The sequence below is a fragment of the Rhipicephalus microplus genome, chromosome X (genome assembly GCF_043290135.1).
Source record: "Rhipicephalus microplus isolate Deutch F79 chromosome X, USDA_Rmic, whole genome shotgun sequence".
In the NCBI taxonomy this organism is placed as follows: Eukaryota; Metazoa; Arthropoda; class Arachnida; order Ixodida; family Ixodidae; genus Rhipicephalus; species Rhipicephalus microplus.
The window spans coordinates 225,932,412-225,953,243 of NC_134710.1; the positions used below are offsets into that span (position 1 = coordinate 225,932,412).

At 49.1% G+C, this 20,832-nt stretch overlaps 1 protein-coding gene and 1 non-coding gene across 6 annotated transcripts in view; one reads left to right on the forward strand and one right to left on the reverse strand.

The window, feature by feature from the left end:
- LOC119187516 (serine/threonine-protein kinase 31) overlaps nt 1-20,832 on the reverse strand; it is a 280,654-nt gene that overhangs the window by 236,262 nt on the left and 23,560 nt on the right. For 4 of the 5 annotated variants that reach the window (XM_075878712.1, XM_075878711.1, XM_037435655.2 and 1 more), the window contains exon 6: nt 5,864-5,938. In XM_075878712.1, coding sequence (XP_075734827.1) covers nt 5,864-5,938 — 75 coding nt within the window. Of the gene's footprint in view, nt 1-3,430; nt 3,910-5,863; nt 5,939-20,832 lie in introns of those variants that run through there. The other variant, XM_075878713.1, reaches the window with a different exon arrangement.
- On the forward strand, nt 6,692-6,764 carry TRNAT-CGU (transfer RNA threonine (anticodon CGU)). The gene has a single exon. It is a non-coding gene; the product is annotated as a tRNA-Thr (tRNA).

Sequence of the window (20,832 nt, forward strand, 5' to 3'; positions counted from 1 at the left end):
GCACGTCAGGGACTCCACCTTTTAAACAAGGCAGCCTTTCCCCCCCCCCACCTCCCCCCCCAAAAAAAAGCAATGAATGTGATGCCTGTACATCACTAACTCTGGAAAGTGAGGGGCGTAGGTGTAAATGGTGTAACCACTTCACCGTGGTCCTTCAGACACCATAGCCGCCAGCCATAGCCCCACTACTGAAAGCTGCGCATATTAAAGTCAAATAGCGGCTGCTCCGACCCGACGCATACTTTAATTAGATAACATTTAAAAAAAGCACACTAAAATTTTGTATTCAAACCTTAGCAATATCGAGTTTGAAAGGGCAGGGTCTTTTGGGAGTTTTACCATAACAGCAATTACAAACGCGGACGTGCAGCAGGAAAGCATTACGACAAAACTCTTTTGAATGAATATCCAGGAATAAAGTATATTAGAGGAAAAGTGTCAACGCGTTCTCATCGTTTAGGTGTTCTGTGGACGCAAAGCACAGGTAATTAGCGATGTCCTGAAGTAGACGTGACAGCTATTCTGGCGGCACGTGTGAAGTTATTAGTGAAAATCAGTTCATTACATGCTGCACAACTCTTCAAACGAGCTATCAGCAGTGTTCCTGGAACGGACGACGTCCTCCGATAAATCGCCACCACAGTTTCACGCTACCAATTGGACTAGACGTCACGAGCCCCTGCGGAGATCGTATTTCACCTTTAAGCGAATGTGCACGATAAAAGTTGCGTCGGCACCAAACATAGCATCATGGATTATCTAGGACGCACGCGCGATCGCTGTTAATAACTCTTGGTACGTGATTGTTACTTTGGTGGCCCCAAGAAAAAGGTGCATATGTTCTGACGCGCTGGCATGGATATCGCCGGTGATAAACATTTCCAAACCCGACTTTGGCACAGTTTGGCACAATTTCCGCAGATATTATCAGGATGGCGCAGTCAATTTGATTTGGTGCACTTTGACGCACGAGTGAAATCACTGCAGTTAACATTGTAACAAGTAACCAACATTGTAGCAAAGCACCACCGAAGCATTAAAACAAAACTGTCGATTACAAGATACAGCCGTCACCTCACTGTCCACATGACAAGTGACTGTAGAAGGGGCAGCTTATATTTTGTATTTGGTGAAGCGTGCGCGAATAACAAGCACGACGAACTAATTTCAACCGAATAAAAAATCGAGAGGGCTGCCATGTTGCGGAAATCATTAATGCAGACGTGCCAACCCCAATGTTCTAAAGTACTGCAGGAGATGACAAAAAATACTAAAACCAAGTACAAAAATACTAAAATAGCCCTTTATTTTCCTGAAACTGGCTTAGATGAATGTAATACAAAAGAAACATTTCACAAAAGAAGCACAAAAAGTTCTCAAGTCGCGGAAGTGGAGGGATAGACTAGCATAGAAGCCGTGGCAGCTTTGGCCTTCCTCAGAAAGTCTTTGTCAAAGACCTGTTCGTCGCACTTTTCTGAGTGTGACTGGGCACATCTAGCGACAAGCAACTGCTCCACAGTCTTTTTCGACATGGAGGCACGGAACTGGGCGTGCGCCTTTTTCACTTTGCTGAAAATTCTTTCACACTCCGCATTACTATGCGGAAGTGTTAGGACCCCCAACATAAACTTTGAAAGTATGGCATGCTTAAAGCTGCCATCCACTTCTCGTAAACTTGACACCGCCCGCCATTGCTCATCAATCTGCTGCTCCTTAGGTACTTCAGCGAGTAATTCTTCCAACTGAAGACGCGTGAACTCTGCCTGAATGTCATCCAGAGCAGAATTCACATCTTGCCCCTCTTGAAGTGGAAGCAGCACTGGGAAGCGGTTGATTAAGTACTTGACGTCAGAAAACCTGGCGTGTTCAATGGACGCAAGCCTTGCTACTTCTGCACTTTTCAGCAGCTCACACTTCAGTGGAAATTTCAGGATCATGTACTCGGTTGCTGCAATGAAGAACCTTCTTATATGTGTAAAAAACTCTTCCCTTGCTTCTTTTTTTAGGCCTTCCAAGGTCTGTGTGGTCCGACTACCAATTACAATATCTTCATTATCTCGTTGGCTGACGGAAGATTTGTAGCCAACATCAGCCAACACATCAGCTTTTTTGATCATTGAATGTTTTACAAAACGCAACATGATCTCTCTTAGCAAGTTATTAAGCACTTCACGCAGCAAGTGCACTTGAGGGGCTCCAGACTGCAGGAACACGTTGACCTTTTCATAGTCTGGGATTACAGACAGCAAGAAGTTACAATATGCTCTATTTGCATCTGATGAAAGAAACATGAATAGCCTTTCTTCTCGGTTTAGGACCTTTCCTGGACGGTTTTGGGTTTGCTTGGGAGCTGTATCTGACACGGGGACATTCATGTCCAGTCTTGCTCTTTTGCTTTGATGACTGCTCTCCGCTTCCTTTGCATGCTTCTGAAGGTCAGTGTGAAGGTTACATGGCTTGCTGGAAAACTTGGAAACCTGCCCGGAGGGCCTTACTTCACTATGGAAGAAACTAAGCAGTGGCTGACACTGGTCCACAAGCCGTTTCAGGCTCCTTCCGAGAGAGAGCCACCTGGTGCTCACATGCTTTAAAATTTTTTTGGCCTCTACATTGTGAAGAGACTGAAAAGCCTTCAGCTTGTCCTTCCTTTTTGAGCTTTTCTCGAGGTAGCAGAAAATGTCGACCAGCACCTCATCCACATTCAGTGGAAGGCATGCCGAGCCTTTCTGTTCCGCCCGATTGATCAAATGGCAACAGCAGCCCATGATGGCAATGTTCTCATGGCTTTCTTTCAGCACAGCAGCCACTCCATTTTTCAATCCAATCATGACTGGCGCGTTATCACACGCCATGCCGATGCAGTTCTGGAGCGGTATCTTTTTGTTTTTGCTCGTTACCGTGTCCACAACAAGCGCACCGATGTTTCGTCCCGTGGAGTTACCTTCGAGGGCAGGCATCGCGAGCAAGGCAGTGCGAACAGTACTATCACAGAACGTCACCACGATTGGATACAGTTTTGCATCGTTGCCGGCGTCATTGCTCCCGTCTGTGGCGACCGAGAACGGAGCATGCTGCAAGTGACTTATCACTTCGTGGATAGCTTTGTTGGCCATTTCCTTCGTACGGGCGCAGGCGTAGTTCTAAGCTTCCTTTGAGTCCGGAAACATTTTTCGAAAAAGGTTTTCAGCGTGATCAGCAGCCGTGAACGGCACGTTGTGTTCAATCAGGAACGCAGCAAAAAGGCACTCCGCTCGAGTTTTAGTATCAAGATACGCTTTGCTGAAGTACCCTCCAAGTTTTTTGCTAGAGTCCACAAGTTTCACTGAGTCTTTGTGTTTCTTCGTATTCACATGTAGCAGAATATCCCGGCGACCAGCGTGCGAAATGTTCACATCACAGCAGCACAAACCACAAAATGCGTACCGCTCACCTTTATGTGACCTCTTAATAAATGGAAAGTCAGTCGAATAGCTGGGAATAAAAACTTGAAAGTATTTCTTCTCAGACATCTCATGAGCTGCTAGGACTGAACCACACGCTACCGTTACGCAAAAACATGTGCAAGGAACCTCCCGCAGCACGCATGGTAACAAAGAAAGTCGAGCACATTTCCGCCATCCGCGAAGTCTATGCCTTTTGGCTTTGGCTTTGACTCTGGATATAAGACAATACAGTGTTGCCTGCATAACCACGCAAAGAAAAGGTCAGATTTAGCTGGTGCAGTTGTCTGTCTGAAGCAGCGCGTTTAGTTTGCGAACTTTTCGACCCGAAACATGAAAAATCGTAAAAATATAGTTGTCATTACGATACTCGTAAAAATGTGCTGAAAATCTGGCACTTTACGATAAAATTTTAAAACTTGGCAAGTATGTCAAATGACATTGTAGCAAACTGCCACCGAAGCATCAAAACAAATCGTCGATAACAAAATACGGCCACTGCCGTATTTCGTGAAGCATGCGGGGATAACAAGCATAAAGAGTTAATTGTGACCGAAACGAAGATCGGGGTGCTACTGTGTTGTGGATATCGTCATGCTCATTTTTGGGCGACAAGAGATTTTTTCTGGTTTTCCAAGAACTCGTGAAGCGACAGCAATGAACGGCCCTTCGCGAAAACCATAAAGACAGAAAATCCTGCCATTGTCATTAAAATATTGCATGCATGTGGTTGGGCCTCAAAGTTTCATATCTGCAGGAAGCGACAGTTGGTTGGCGCGGGCAGTTTCGCAACCTTCGCTTGCCGTGTGCTTGTCAGCTGCGATGTCTCTACTCTTGCGCTGTACGTGTGAACCCCGCAGTAGAACATTAATAAATAAAACAAAGGAAATGCCACGCACAGATAGAAATAAAAACATAACGGCACGTGGCACCGACCAAGGGGTAGAAGGGAGCAAGCCGAGGTGGTTTGGCATAATGAAAAACGGAAGAGATCCAACAGTCAAGGAGGTGCCACATGTCTGTTTGCTGGACTGCAGCGGACAAATGTGGGAGTGTGTTTATTACGCAAGAGCAAAAAATTCAAATTTCAACGACTAAAGTTGGGGGCGTGTTTATTATGTGAGTGCGTTCATTACACGAGTAAATACGGTATTTTTTACTGAAACTAGACAAATATTAGGGGTGCACAAATGATGGAAGTAAATACAGTAAGCTTTGCATTTATGTATTTATCAAGTAAAGAAAAAATTTATTTAATAGATACATTTTCATTGTTTACTTAATAATAAAGATAACGTGGCATTTGGTTCATTCAGACGTTACTTCCCCTCCCGTGAAATCTAAATGAAGGAGCTTTTACTGCACCACTTTCCGTGATGCTCCGCGGCAACTAGGCACAGCAGATCCAACCTCCAACTTCCGAACAATACTGCTGCATGCTGTTGTGCATGGCCACATATGCAAAAGTTGCCCTCACTAATTACTCTCACCACACGCTTCCTTACATACTAGCGCAGTCAGTCCCCTACACTGTCCCTCAAAACTCTTTCGCGAAAGCTGGCACAGCTACGTGTGGTTGGACGTGGCCTCAAGGATTGCAGCAGCTAGGTCTGCTCAAAGCATGGCCTTCAAGTCATAAATCAACCATGCAGTGGGTTGCTTAGTGAAAATGAAATAAGAAATAAATACAATGATGAGCGATTGATAGCTTGCATTTAAAATGGCTAGCGCATTGCTTCTCTCTCTACATCTACCCACACACGCTACTGAACGTTAAGTGTAGCCTCTGAGATCCCACCGGCAGTGGAGTGACCCTGAAGGTCACAAGCTAGCAAAACCATGCTGGCGTGACGAGGTTCGTTGGCCTACGCCTCACACGTGTCATAGTGGGCTGAGATCAGCAACACTATATGTACTTTACTCCTGAAAAACATTTCTGTGGTCTACTCCTCTTCAACATCACTGTCTTGCTGGTTTCACTGCAATGCGCACAAGCAGAGCGTAAAATCGAAGTGAATAATTGTCGCAATGTAACAAAATGCCATTTTTATAAAGGCTCTCAAGCCATGTGAAAGGTCCGACAATGCCAATGCCGTAGATTGCCACTTTTTTCTTCACAGTGAAAAACATTTCCTAGCATACATGACCCTTACAGGCCACAAAGCGCTCTCCTATGCACATATAATAAAGGGCAATAATGGGTACAACGACATAATGGACATAATAAAGTAACTTTAGACCCCCTTCAGCCGTCCTTCAGGTGCGTTACAGTGCAGTTTACCTTTAACAGCAAACATGAAAAAATCAATCAGACATCAATGTAACTTGCTAATAAAGCAGGTGAAGCACATAATTCCTGCAAAGTAGCTTTACGGTCGATCTTCAAATTGGATCCTCTATTACACAATGTAACCAAGACTTACCTTGTTGTCATCGACTTTTTGTACAATTTTACATCTGTACCATAGTCCATCTAGAGAAAACCTTGCAGCATAGACCTAGAAAGAACGACACACGAAGCTATAATTCATAATAATACAGACCGCAATGCAGTGACCGACACTAATTGTCATATGTATACACAGGCCCACATGAACATAGGCAAATATTTTCAGAGGGTTCGTCCAAATATTCAAACACTTCCAATATTAGAATCATTATTACAGTATTTAAATTAGCTGCAATTTGAATATATATTATTCAAAATAAAAAATAGGTGCATACAAATCCGCATGTAACCCCCTTTAAAAAGGTGGTATCACTGCAGTAAACGAGTGTTAAGCTGTGAAAACAGCTATTCAGAAAAAATCAGCACTCTCATGATGTTTCTCTTCACGGTTAAATGAATATACTACCCCCCCCCCCCCCATTACTTCCATTCACCAGGTTATTGCTTCCATTCCAATAAGGCAAAAAGTGAGCCACCAAAATACTATTATATTATATATATAAAAAAGCTATTATACACACACACACACACACACACACACACAAACGAGCCCTTAGGCAGTATACACTTTCTTCCTTTATTCATTAACGAGGGTCTCGTACTGGCAGAATTGGTGCCGTTAAGTTGTATACGAAGGGCTATTGGTTAGCTGCCCGCTCGTAATAAGTTCACGTGCCACGTGACGCCAAATAGGCTCATAAAAGGGTGTTTCACACTCGCCGCTTTAGCTACAGATGGCGCTGACTGACACCCACGTTTAAATTCACATATAATACCCACCAAAGTGGCTGGACGGACAGCCGCCGTGATAGCTCAGTGGTTAGAGCATCGAACGCGTTATTCGAAGGTCGTAGGTTCGATTCCTGCTCACGGCAAGTTATTTTTTCACCCACTTTTCTTTATTTACATTACATTGGTTCTAACAACTTCCATTATACATTCCTTGGCATTATTGTCTGTTAGGTCTCATTAATATTGTGTCAAAACATAGAAAAACGAGCCTTTAGGTATTAGGTAACACTTGTTTTTATATATATATATATACACACTCACACACACACACACACACACACACACGCACACACACACTATAAGAACTAGCAGTAACCCAGATGGCACCCATCCAGTAATGATAGAAGAAATCAGAAAAGCTTTGGAGAGTATGCAAAGAGGCAAAGCTGCTGGTGAGAATCAGGTAACATCAGATCTGCAGAAAGATGGAGGACAGATTGTGTTAGAAAAACTAGCCACACTGTTTACGAGGTGTCTCCTACCGGAAAGAGTACCAGAGTCTTGGAAGAACGCTAACATCATCTTATTACATAAGAAAGCAGATGACAAGGACTTGAAGAATTACAGGCCGATTAGCTTGCTTTCCATCGTATACAAGCTATTTACAAAGGTAATTGCTAATAGAGTAAAGAAAACATTAGAATTCAATCAACCAAAGGAACAAGCGGGATTTCGATTAGGCTACTCAACAATCGGCCACATTCATACTATCAATCAGGTAATAGAGAAATGCTCAGAATATAACCAACCATTATACATAGCCTTCATAGATTACGAGAAGGCGTTTGATTCAGTAGAAATATCAGCCGTCATGCAGACACTGCGGAATCAGGGCGTCGATGAAGTATATATAAACATCCTGGAAGAAATCTACAGGGTATCAACTGCTACCATAGTGCTTCATAAAGAAAGCAACAGAATGCCAATCAAGAAGGGTGTAAGGCAGGGGGACACAATCTCCCCAATGCTATTTACCGCGTGCTTACAGGAGGTTTTCAGAAACCTAGGATGGGAACAGTTAGGGATAAGAGTTAATGGAGAGTACCTTAGTAACCTGCGTTTCGCCGATGACATAGCATTGTTGAGCAACTCAGGGGACGTAGCGAGATAAATTTTCGGTGACGGTGCCAATTCCAGAAATGATGGGGCGGCCGGGATTTTTCAGCTTGTGAATTTCAGGAAGCATGTAAAATCTTCCCGCTATGAGAATGAGTGGTACCAAAGAGCGGACTGTCTTTTCGTTCAATTTACCATGTTCTAGTAGAGTCGTAAGTTCGTTCTTAAGCTTAGATTTAAATTCGCTGCTAGGATCGGAGGGCAAAGCTTTCTAAAAGAAGGCGTCTGAAAGTTGCCTGTCGGCCTTGTTTATATAATCAACCGCGTTGAGATTGCAATAGCCCTCCCTTTATCGACTTGTTTAATGACAATGTCATGATTTGTCGACAATTCTGCGAGAGCAACCTTCTCTTTTTCAGACAAATTGTGACGGTAAGGCACGGTTTTCTTACAGGCAGCCGAAATGTCCCATTGTACAGCGTTTATGTAAATATCTAGGCATCTGTCGCGATGTGGTGGAGGTGTCCATTGTCTATATGTCGGTAGTGCAGGTCAGGTTTCGTTCGGGCTTCGGCGGTCATGATAGTATTCTCCGAGGCGCAAATTACAGGAAAAATTGTGTAGATCCTTCAGAAGTTGAAACTCATTGAAGCCACCTGAAGCGGGGCAAAAGTTGAGGCCCCTTTACAAAGCAACCACTTGTTCATTCGAAAGAACTATTTTTGAAAGGTTTACAACGCTGTTATCGATTTAAGAGGACTGGTCTTTCAAATCATTAGAATCTATTGCGGTGCGTTTGGTCGGCTCAAATTCGCGCTCGTGCGTACCTAAACCACCATGTAGAAACTACTTCTGTTTAGTTGTGTTCAACGTGTTCCTCTTACGTTCTTCATAGGCAATTAAACATTCATACTCGTGCTGTCCTAGCTTATTTAACAGGCGAGCTTCTCTATGCTGAAGGTTTTGCGTGCAAGATTTGTAATGGTGAATAATAATGTGTATGAGATCTAAGGACGCTTTACTTAACACTTCTTGCCATTTGGCTTTGTTAGAGGCCAAAAGTTTGGAAGTAGCAGGTTTAAATCTTATCTGTAAACCTTTCGGGACTACCGAAGCATTCAAATAGCTCCTAAGTGAAGATACATGTAGCTCGAAACGAACTTTTTTCTCAACAAATTTCCTAGCTTCTAGAAACTCTCGCGAAGGACAGCTTGAAACATTGCCTTTAAACGCAGGTGCCTGCCGCCAGTCTTCCGCACTCCCTCGACCGGTGTTTCGGCGGGTAGGGTAGCGATGACCCATCGTGGCGGGAGCTTCAGTTCGGTTTTGCCGGGTTGTGTCTTGGCTTGAAGAAGCGGAGTTGTATGTAGCACCCACAGGGGACGTTTGTTGGCGTCTACCAGGAGACGTCTGCGTGGAGCGTTGTGGGGGTTCGCAAGGTGGGCAGTCGCGCCATGATAAAGTAGTTCCTTGGAAACGTTTACAACAGAGTGCGCAAATGTGGCTGGCGATGATGGCAACACCTTCGAAGCTCAGACGAAGACCATCAGCTGCCAACACACGTGTCAGGGGCAGCCAGTGGAGACCATGATCCACAAAAAAAACTTTCCTGGAGCACCTGCAGCAGTTACATAGAAGTCGGTTCAAGTGCACGGCTTCCATATTGCACCGGTAAACAAATGCAAGGTTTCGGTTGCTATTACGACGGTTAGGGCAGCGTGGAAGAACGAGTGTAGCATCAATTCGTGGAATGTGAGGCTTGAAGTTCATGACGTGCTCCAGCAGGGATCGGTATCTTTTGAATGCTACAGAAGCATTTGTTGAAGCGATGTCGTTTGTACCAACGTGGAGAACGAGGGCGGTTGCAGTTTCTGGCACAAGGTCCAAGGTCAAATAAAGACCACACGTCGGAGGTGTGCGCACCCACTTGAGGGATGAAAGCGGGAGTCCCTCTAGAACATGAGTCGAAATGCTGGTGGACGTACTTGGACCGAGAATCGCCAATGACGACCGTAGAAATTTCCTCTTGGGGATACTTAGATTTGACTGCAACACTTATAATGCCGTGTACATGTTGGAATGTAGTGCCCGTTCGAAACAATAAATTGTTCACACAGAAACTCCCTTCAGAATACGCTTTAATAACCACAAATCTCATGTAAATATTTTACCAACATCCAAAGTTCCAGGTAAGCAGCATTATGAAAAAAGCATGGTTTTCAGCTTTATGTCTTTGGTTGCTCCAACTTGGCATGAACGAATGATTATCACTGAGTTCCAATGTAAAACAAACTTCGGAAGAGCACAAACACACAAGAAAAACTTTTTTTCCCATTTTTATTTTCAATTTTTCATTTTTAAAATATGGAAGGCTCTGTGGCATTTTTTTTTTCTTGATTAGCGTATACTGTACCCCATGTTCCCACAAATAATGTATCTACCCTTGCATGCGAAGGTGATAGAGTGAAAGCGAACCTGTTTAGCGCTTGGGTACATCTTCGCGAGTTCGTGAGACCATCGCAATATGGTCTATGGTCTTTCTTCCAAGGTACTCAGGCTAGCTTGGCAAAAACACGTAACGTTTTGACATCTCGCTTAAGGAGTCTATTTGAGCTATGCACTTATACACTGAGCAGCGAGCACAACCAGACAACGCTTCTCACGTCTCCTGCTTCGGCGCGGCAGTTCGGCCGTGGTTCTGTAGGTGGCGCTCTCACCACATTCGCTGCCGCTCCCCAGGATCACAGAATCCTGTCAAGTTCAAGGCCTGTCAAGTTCAAGGATTCTGAATCCGAGAGATTCCCGCAACAGGGGAGTGGGGGGGGGGGGGGTGCACTGAATTATTTGCCCCCATTTTTTTGGTACCAAAAAAACCCAAGGAAAAACAAACAAAAAACATCGTAAAAAACAAGAGGGGATGGGGGTCTCATTTGCAAGTGCTAACATCAGCGTTGCGGCCTTATAGTGGCTTGAAGTGGCCGAACACACGAGGTTAAAGTTTTCCACTAATGTGAAAGTCTCAAAAGATCAACACAACTAGGAGAATCTCTTTCAAAACAACTTGCGCATGTCTTTCTGGGACACACGTGAACGGACGGGATGGTGCAGCTGGCTGCCGCAAAAGCGCGAGTCAAAACTTTGCTCACTATTAGATTCTTTTGACAGGAACGCCAAAACTGCGTCTGGCCCCTTTTTATTGCGATAGCAATTATATGAACAGTCTAGGCTGTTTTTTTTTGCTGTCGCCGCCGTCATTCACCATACATTATATATAGTCGATGACCGATTTTTCGGAAGCCCAATTTTTCGGACATGCTTGACAATTCGGACATTTACCGGGCACCAGGATATACCCTATAAGTTCAATGTATTTCGCAGCTCAAAATTTCGGACACTTGAGGACGGGCTGTTCAATATTTCGAGCTTTCCAAGCGTCAGTCGAGCCGATGCTAGCATTGTTTCACGCCGCCGCCATCTTGCTTGTTTACTTTTTTTCTCCAGTAGCCTCAAACCGGTGATGGCCGTGCACGCGGCCTCTAGCTCCGCTAGGGTGGCTACCTCGAAGTGCTGGATCAAGGTTATTTCCACATCAGCGTCGCTGCTAAAAAAATTTCTTTCTTCTCTGCTGGGATCATTGGAGTGACAGGAACGCATCGACGGACTGTTCACCTGTGCGTGTGCCATGTGTTCCGAGTGTGTTGCCTAGGTAACTGCGCTCATTCATAATGGCTAAGGGATAGTCGATGTTTTGTCGGCCTCGAGAGCTCCGATGAACCGCGGCAAGTATGTCACCATGTCGATGGCGAAAAAAGCTGCCATCGTCAAGCTTGTTAAAAGTGGCCGATAGCGGGCAGACGTTGCAAAAGAGTGCCATATTTTCAAACAGACTCTTTCAAACTACATCAAGAACAAGCGGAAGATTTTGGAGGCGGTGGAAAAAACCACTGGATGTCGTCAGAAAAATATCACCCAAGGTACCTACCCTAAGCTTGAGGAGGCCCTACTCGTATGGCTGAAATCGACAGTGGCCAGCAAGGTTCCCATCTCTGGGGGCCTCCTAAAACAGAAAGCTGAGATGATGGCGCTTCAAATGAACAATGAAGGACTTAAGGTCAGTGACGGCTGGCTCAGAAACTACAAGAAGCGCTCTGACCTCAAGTTTGAAAAAACTGTGCGGTGTAGTGACACGTATCTCGAAAAAGTACGCCCACTAGCGTGGGTCCGGTCTTAGCGAGCCGCAGGGCACGCGTTAACCGTCGCCGCGGCGAGAAACGATACTGCTCAAAGAAACACTTTATTGTCTGTAGCAACACCAAACGCAGTACAGCCCGTTGAAAAGGCGCGGCGGGAAAGCAAATAGGCTTATCCACGCCACGGGCTTAAAGTATTACACAGGGTGCCATGAGCACGTCTCCGCGGTAAAGGTGATCCACGGAGACACCGGGACCAAGGCCCAGTTGCTCGAGCGAGGGCAAAGGCGCTCGCGTTGGCTTAGGAGGGAGACGGGTCGGCGTAGCTAGGCCACGCACTAGGACACCGTACCCCCCTTCGGCTGAGCGTACACAGTGGGGTTACAAAAGGTGAGCATTCGCCTCGGGTGCGAGGCGCCGTCAGCGAAGTCCGATGAGCCCCCGAGCGACGGTGGCCGCTTCCTCAGATTATACCGGTGCGGGGTCCGAATGTGGTCCGCCGCTCCGGGTGTGCCCCGTTGCTTGCACGAAGCGCCGCAGGGCTCTGGCGCGAGCTCGTCAGACCGTGAGACAAAGGATTTCAGCTCTGCGATATGGGCACGGCTGAGTTTTCCTGAATGGTGATCTTTCAGCAAGTACGCAAGTGGAGTGCAAGCTTTCTCCACTCGGTACGGACCAAGCCACTTAGGAACGAGCGAGGTTGAGAACCCCTTACCGGCATCGCTAAGAGCGTGGTTACGCTTCGGGACAAGATCGCCCACTTCAAAAACTAGGTCGCGATGCTTGCGGTCATATTGGGCCTTCTGCTGAGCCCTGGCCGACGCCAAACTTTGCCTTGCTTTGCAGAAAGCTCGACAAAGCCTGTCCCGAAGTGTCGACACGTAAGCAGAGCAGTCTGCCGGCGTCTCCTCGTTCTCGAGCTGGCATTGAGTGACGCTGGTCACCGGATTTGCCAACTCCCTTCGAAAATTTAGGAAGGCGGGCGAGAAACCAGTTGAGCGACTCTCGGATGTTCGAATAGCAAACGCGAGCTCACTCAAATGGTCTGCCCAGTCTCTTTGACTTTCGGCAAAGGCCGCCAACATCGGTTAGAGCGTACGATTGATGCGCTCCGTCAAATTGGACTGGGGATAGTAGGGTGAAGTAGTGCAGCGATCAATTCCGAGGGAACGGCACGTGACACCAAACACCCGAGCGGTGAAATACGAAGCATTGTCAGTGATGAGCCTTTCCGAAAGCCGAACCGGCAAAAAACTTCCTACAGCTTATAGAGCATCACTCGCGCTGTCACCTTCCGAAGTGGGAAAAGTTCCACCGATTTCGAAAAGTGATCAACGACTACCATCAATCAGGTGAATAAACCCCTGCTTACTTCTGGGAAATGGTCCAAGTACATCGCAGGTGGACACTTGCCACGGGCGCTCACTGACAATCGGTTTCATTAGACCGGGCGGTTTGCCACCCCTAGATTTCACCATTTGACAGACGCGGAAAGAACGGCAATAACGAAAAATGTCTCGCTTCATGCCGGGCCAGGTCACAACGCGACTCAGTTTTGCAAAAACTTTCAAGCCACTTAGGTGACCGGCCATGGGTTCGTCGTGAGAGGATCGCAACACTGTGGCTCTCAGACTTTTGGGCATAACCACTTTAAACGGGTCAATGGACTCGTCAGTGGCTATATATTTCAGCAGGAGCCCGTCATGGTCCAGCAAATATGAATCCGCCAGGGACTCAGAGACACACGCTGGTTCGAGCCCACTATTCCCGTCCGCTGCAGGGCAAGCAGCGTCATGGCGCTCCGTCTCGCCGAGACAGTCGTTATCGGCGCCCGCTGCAGGACAAGCAGCGTCACGGCGCTCCATCTCTCTGAGACTGTCGCACATTTCGCGACAAAACGGGTCTCTTTGCTGGGCTTTCAGAAACTCTTCTCTGCTGAAAGCGGTGCCCATTCTCCCAAAATAGGGGAGTCTGGTATCGCGCCCACTCAGGACCGCAGCAACGACCGCTTGAGTCGGCGTCACAGGTTCGCTCTCGGCCTTGTGGTCTTCTGAAAGCTCCCCTGCTCGGCCGCTTCGCGGTGTGCCGCTTACCTGGTTAGCAGCCAAGATTTGTCTGCATGAAGACTCACCCTTCTCACCGAATGGGCAGTGAAGCTGCTGTTTCGCCCCCGACGCTTGCATGTGCTAAGGCACCGCTAGCGGCTGTCGCACCAGGATCAAGGTCCTCGGCAGACAACGGGGCACGAGATAGCGCGTCAGCTACCACGTTGGTGTTCCCCTTTCGATACTGCACCGAAAAGTCATAGTGCTGTATCAGGAGAGCCCAGCGCGCCAGCCTGCCCGCAGGCTCACGGAGCCGCATCAGCCAGCTGAGCGCACCGTGATCCGTTTGAACCACGAATTTCGTCCCATCAAAATAGACGTCAAACTTCCACAGTGCAAACACGATGGCGAGGCACTCCTTTTCGGTCACAGAATAATTTTTCTCCGCAGAGACCAAGGAGCGGCTGGCAAAGGCCAACGGCTGCAACACGCCATCGTATTCCTGTAGGAGAAGAGCTCCTAAACCCAGATCGCTCGCATCGGTTTGTACAACGAACGGTCTGGTCAGGTCAGGGAGCTTGAGCTGCGCTGTCTCCGCTATGGCGTTAGACAGTCAGCAAAATGCCTCCTGCTGCTCAAGTCCCCATTGCCACTCAGCAGACTTACCCAAGGGCGCCTGCAGTCGGGCACAGGACGGAATGAAGAAACGGTAAAAGTTGACAATCCAAAAAAAAGCGGCGAAGGCCACGTACGTCCTTGGGCACGGGAAAAATCGAGAATAGCTCGAAGTTTCTCCCGATCCGGCTCTATGGAGCCTTCGCCCAGCGTAAGCCCGAGTCACTGAACACCTGAACACGAGTCTGCGCTAATTGGACCTCAGCGGGATTTAATGTCATCCCGGCGGTCCTCACCCTCTCGAGTACATCGGCAACATGGGCCAAGTGCTCTTCGAAGGTTCGTGAATAAATCACAATGTCGTCGAGGTAGCACATGCGGTATGACCACTTTGCTTCCCCGAGGACGCGGTCCATGAGTCTGAAACGTCGCAGGAGCATTGCAAAGACCAAAGGGCATACGAGCAAACTCGAACAACCCTCTGTGGGACGCCGTTTTACACTGGTCACGGTTACCAATCCGGACCTGTAGGTAACCTTTACACGCGTCAAGCGTGGTAAAGTACCGTGCATCACCCAGGTTACCTACGATGGAGTTTATCGTGGGGAGCGGATAGGCATCCTTACGAGTCACTCCATTCAGACGGTGATAGCCAACGCAAAGGCGATGACTTCCATCTTTTTTTTAGGCACCAACACAATTAGAGACGTTCAGGAGCTAGACGAGCGGCGAATAATGCCAGCCGCAAGCATGTCATCTAGCAACCCATCGATAATCTGCATTTTGGCGAGACTGGCGGGCCTGGGGTCACACTTCAAAGGAAGCGCGTCACCAGTTTCAATCACATAGCTCACTAAATCCGTGCAGCCGGGTTGATCGGTGAAGAGCTTGTCGTACTGACGTAACAGTGTCGACAGATGAGCCTTCTGTGCATCAACCAAATGAGTCGCGCAGGCGACCAAAGGATGTAGTGCCTCTTCCTGTCGTGTCGGTCGATACACACAGGGGTTTTGAGCCGACGAGCGCGAAACGCCAGGGTACGACCCCGGAGTTGGCGCACGATACGGATCGTGCCGCGCCTCTCGTTCCCGAAGGGGACTGTGAGAGGTCAAATGGGTTCAGCGGGGGCTTGGCCCCGAACTCTGCGCAGGGCACGTTTCCGACGCTTCTGCGGCAAAGGCAACCGTAAGCGCCGGCGGGCTGATGAACGGCTTGAGTTGGCAAAAAGGGCCATCACAATAGCCGCCATTCGCAATGTCCACAACGATACCGGTTTTAAGAAGAAAGTCTCGACCGAGAATCACTGGAACATTGAGCCCTGGGAGATGAACAAAACGGCAGTGTCTCGTTCGATCTCCCCATCTGACAGTCAACCTTGCAGCGCCTGCCGAATGGGCCACGCCTTTTGCAAGGGTGAATGTCGTTCGACTGTCCCGCAAGCACACTGAGTGCTTCTACAAGTGGGACCACACCTGTTCGCCGAACAACGAGGCGCTAGCGCCCATGTCCGGCAAAGCCGAAAATTCATGGCCGGCAATGATGACCGGAATGAACGGTGCGTGCGTATCAGCAAGAAAAGTGCTTGCCCTGCACGCAGGGGGAAGAAGCAAGGGTTGGGTCACTCGTGCATTCACGAATGACCCAGAAGCCAGTTTCCCTGCCTCGCAGGAGGCCTGGATCCGGTGCATTCCCTTGCTATGTGCCCTCGTTCACGGCAGCGGTAACAGCGCACTCCATCACGGTCTGTATTCCCAGACGGAGCAGCCTCGAGATGTCGTGATCGGCTAGCTACGTTGGGTCGGAAAGTGTCCCTGTGTAGAGATTTCAGGTGGAGCAGCGTAGGCTGCCCGCCTTTTATGCGTAAAGGGGTCAAGAGCGCGATCGCTCAATTCCCACGCACAGCACGGTTGCAGCCGCAAACGCGGCGCCGAAAGACTGTCGCGGTTGAGGAAGGGTCGTGGCCCCTCTCCAAGCGCAGCGCGGCTCAAGGGCATTGCTGGCTGGCGGCGGCGGGCGATAGGTACGCACGGCGAGAATGTCGCCTTGAATGCGCTTCGCTACGACGGCCAACTCCTCTAAGTCACGGAAACGGCCGCCGCGCAGGCATGCCGAAAAAGTCGGATGTGCCTGCCGTATCACCCGTTCGATGCATTCCTCGTTAGAGGCTCGGGGCTCAGCGATAGAAATAAGTTCATTTATCGCACATACATGCTCCTGTAAAGACTTGATTGATAAGTGGGGTTTAACGTCCCAAAACCACCATATGATTATGAGAGACGCCGTAGTGGAGGGCTCCGGAAATTTCGACCCCCTGGGGTTCTTTAACGTGCACCCAAATCTTAGCACACGGGCCTACAACATTTCCGCCTCCATCGGAGATGCAGCCGCCGCAGCCGGGATTCGATCCCGCGACCTGCGGGTCAGCAGCCGAGTACCTTAGCCACTAGACCACCGCGGCGGGGTCCTGTAAAGACTTGCAAGGAGCTTGTGTACGGAGCTCGAGCTCTCGCCGCATCCTACTTTCGTAGTCAGCGGGTGGGAATTCACGCAAAAAGCCCGCGTGAAACTCCTTGATGGTTGCTGCACGGTAACCGGTAAGCCGATACCATCTCGCCGCCGTGTCAGTCAGTGAAGCTGGAACAACACGTTCGAGCACCACCCTATCATCCAAACCCATCGCTCTCTGATAACGTGACAGAGTCGAGGTAATCTCGGGCGGTGAGCTGATCCCCGTATCCGCTGTAGGTTGGCAAAGGCAACATAACAGTGGGGTGACCGCTTTTCGGACCAGCTGAAAGCGTTTGCTCCCGAAAGTGCTTGGATCATCTGCACGGCGTTCTGCAGCAACGTTTGCGTCATCGCACCGGCTTCGTAAGAAGCCGTTGGTGCATTAGCGGCACGGTCGAGCGAAGGTGAGCAGTCGCCCAGCTCGATTAGTGGGACGGTTTCAAACAGACCACCGCCCTACGCGCCATTCCCAGAGCAAAATAGGCTTCTTGTGGGATTGGCCTGTTGTCGAACAAAAGGCGCACTGGTGCAGCAGCTACCATCGACAATTCAGGCGCCTGCTCAGCGTGCGTTCGAAGTGTCGGTTCCACGGCTGATGGCGGGCGAAAGTCTGCAAGAGCCAAGGCCTTCACCCCGTCAATTCCGCAAGCAACCGATTGCGAGCGCGCTGTGCCGACGAACTGCCATGCATGCCGAAGGGCGCATTAGCAGTCAGAGGCGGTTATGCGTACTGTTCGGGTAGGGCAAGAGGCCCATTCCGAAACGACGCGCCATCTCCAAAGGGAGCAGCTAGGCGCCTCGTGTCATCACCGCAATAGGGGGTGCCGGAACGGACGGGTGCCGAAGGGTTCCCGTCAATAGAGGCAATGGCCTCCTTGTGCAACGCGGCATCCGCTAACAGGGACAGCGGACAAAAGTCCCGCGAAGCAGCCATGTTGCGACGAGCCCGAATTGCGCAGGCGAACTAACTCGCTGAGAGCAGTCAAAAGCTTAGAGCTTTTGATATCGCGTTGGGCGCCAGTGTGGTGACACGTATCCCGAAGGAATACGGCCACTAGCGTGGGTCCGGTCTTAGCGAGCCTCAGGGCATGCGTTAACCGTCGCCAGGGCAGGAAACAATATTGCTCAAAGTCGCAACACTTGATTGTCTGTGGCAACACCAAACGCAGGACAGCCCGTTGCAAAGGCGCGGCGGGAAAGCAAATAGGCTCATCCACGCCACGGGCATAAAAGTACTACACAGGGTGCCACGAGCACGTCTCCGCGGTAAAGGTGATCCCTGGAGACACCGGGACCAAAGCCTGGTTGCTCGAGCGAGGGCACAGACGCTCGCGTTGGCTTCGGAGGGACACGGGTCGGCGTAGCTAAGCCACGCACTAGGACACCGTACCACCCTTTGGCCGAGCGTACGCCGTGGAGCAACAAAAGGTGAGCGTTTGCCTCGGGCGCGAGGCGCCGTCAGCGAAGTCCGACGAGACCCCGAGCGACGGGAGTCGACGGGCAGAAAAGATTGTGTGGCTTACCGTCTGCAGTCCAGGAGAGTATCTATCTCCCGCTCCTGACGCAGCGCGCGAAAACCTCTCGGGAGACTCCGCGCGCGGCGCCACAGTCAACATCTGCTACCGGGTGAGGGGGGTTAACTGTCACTCCGCTCCCCCAGCGCGGCACACAGCGGAGGAGGGGAGACATGTTGGGACGTGAGAACGTCAGAAAAGGCGGCAAAGCCCGCGCAAAGGCAGCGGGCTAGCCTCAATTCCCACAAAGTGCAGCTGTTGACCTCAGTGTCGTTGCGAACTACCGCTCTGAAAAGCTGCAGTCCCTTTTACAGCAGTACTCGCCAGACGATACTTTCAACTGTGACGAGACCGGACTTTTTTCAAGCCGATGCCAGAAAAGACTCTTACCTTTGGTGGCGACCTTTGTCATGGTGACAAACACAGTAATGAGCGAGTTACTGTACTGATTGGTAGCAATATGTCAGGCACAGAAAAACTGCCAATGCTCGTCATCGGCAAGTCGAAAGCTCCGAGGTGCTTTAAAGGTGTAACGTCCCTGCCTGTTTCATACGAAGCCAAAAAAAAGGCCTGGGTAAAGCAGAAGATTTTTGAAAGCTATGTGAGAAGAATAGATCGCAAATTTGATCTAGAAGGCCGCACGGTTTCCTTTACTCAGCAAATATATAGCCCACGCTAGATCAACGACCACCTGAAATTACCATGAGTTAAACATGTCTACCTTCGCTCATTGTACGAAGGCATTTAAATATAGTTTTTTTGTTCATTCTATTGAATTGTGGAATTCTTTGCCTGGTTACGTACGATCTTTATCACTGGATGAATATTTATTGTATATTACTAACCATTGATGTAAAGCGCACTTGTTATGCTCTTCTATGTATGTATTTGCCTGGGGCACTTAGCATGCTCGCCGATGCATGGAAGTCGATGACATCGACAACAGCGCGCAACTGTTTCCGCCACACTGGATTTGTGTTGAATGGCGAGTCGGTCGCCTTGGACGAGGACAGTTTTGTTGGCTAGGTTTCGACTAGGAATAAGCGAGCAGCTTATCGATGACCTTCGCACTGGGGGCGTCGAGATTCCATCAGATGTCTCGTTTTTCGAAATTGCATGTGTGGACAACGAGTCAGAACTTTGCCCTGGCCTCACGGAGGAGGAAATCATTCACCAAGTGCTTGCGGAGTCCGAGAGTAACGATGACGATGACAACTTACCTGCAACAACACAGCTGACGCAAGCTGAGCTGATGCAAGCGCTCGCAACTCTTTCGTCAGCTTACAGCGACACGACAACTCTAGCCGAAATGCGGGCGGACGTGCTCGCACGGAAGCGAAGCATGGTCCAGAAGAAGATAAATCGCTCTTTCCGCCCTCCGGCTCAATAGTAAGCAATAAAGTGAGCATTTTGAGGCACATTTGCTTTTTCGGACTGCCCGATTTTTAGAACATTTTTGCGGTCCCTTGAGGGTCCGCGCGTGCGTGCGTGTGTGTGTGAGCACTAAAGAAAGAAAAAAAGCTGCCCGCACGCGTACTATGCCCCGCGGATAAGGGAGTGGATGTTTGTGCGCACGCGCTTATCCTTTGGTGGGGAGAATCGTGTGCCTTCAGCTTTCATTGAAACGATTGCGCTAGTTGGCGGGCCCACAAAGGCCACTTCGGTCTCTCCGAAAAGAGCGCACTTTTCATACACAGCGAGGTATAACTGAGACACTTGTTAGTTTGTACTCATCTGTACTTGCGATTACATATCGTGCATCGTTTTTCTTTAAACAGTGCGTTACGTGTCGAGCCGTAAACGTTGTTAGTTCGCTCTCATCCTGTGTGTATGGTTTTCGTGTGTCATTTGTGAGTGAGCAGCGCACTGCATGTTTCGATCTGTTCACCGTTCAAAGTGTGACCCTCCAAGTTGTTGCTGTCGCATTCATTGCTTATACTTGGCAGTCCAGGAGGCCCTCGAACGGGCGGAGAGCCACGGTCTTTTAGTTCCGGCGTGGACGCGGCCAGCAACCGCGGCGGACACCTCTTAGGGGGGGTGTCTGACCAGTTCTCCAGGACCAAATAAAGTTCATTTCACTTCACTTCGCCCTTACGGTGAAACTGACTTTTTTCAACGCATTTACAGCTTTTAATCTACTGCTGCGTGCCCTTGGAGCTCGCAGATCGCTATCGCGTCGCTGCGACCGCGGTAGTATGCACGGCGGTTGCGGAAAACGGTAGT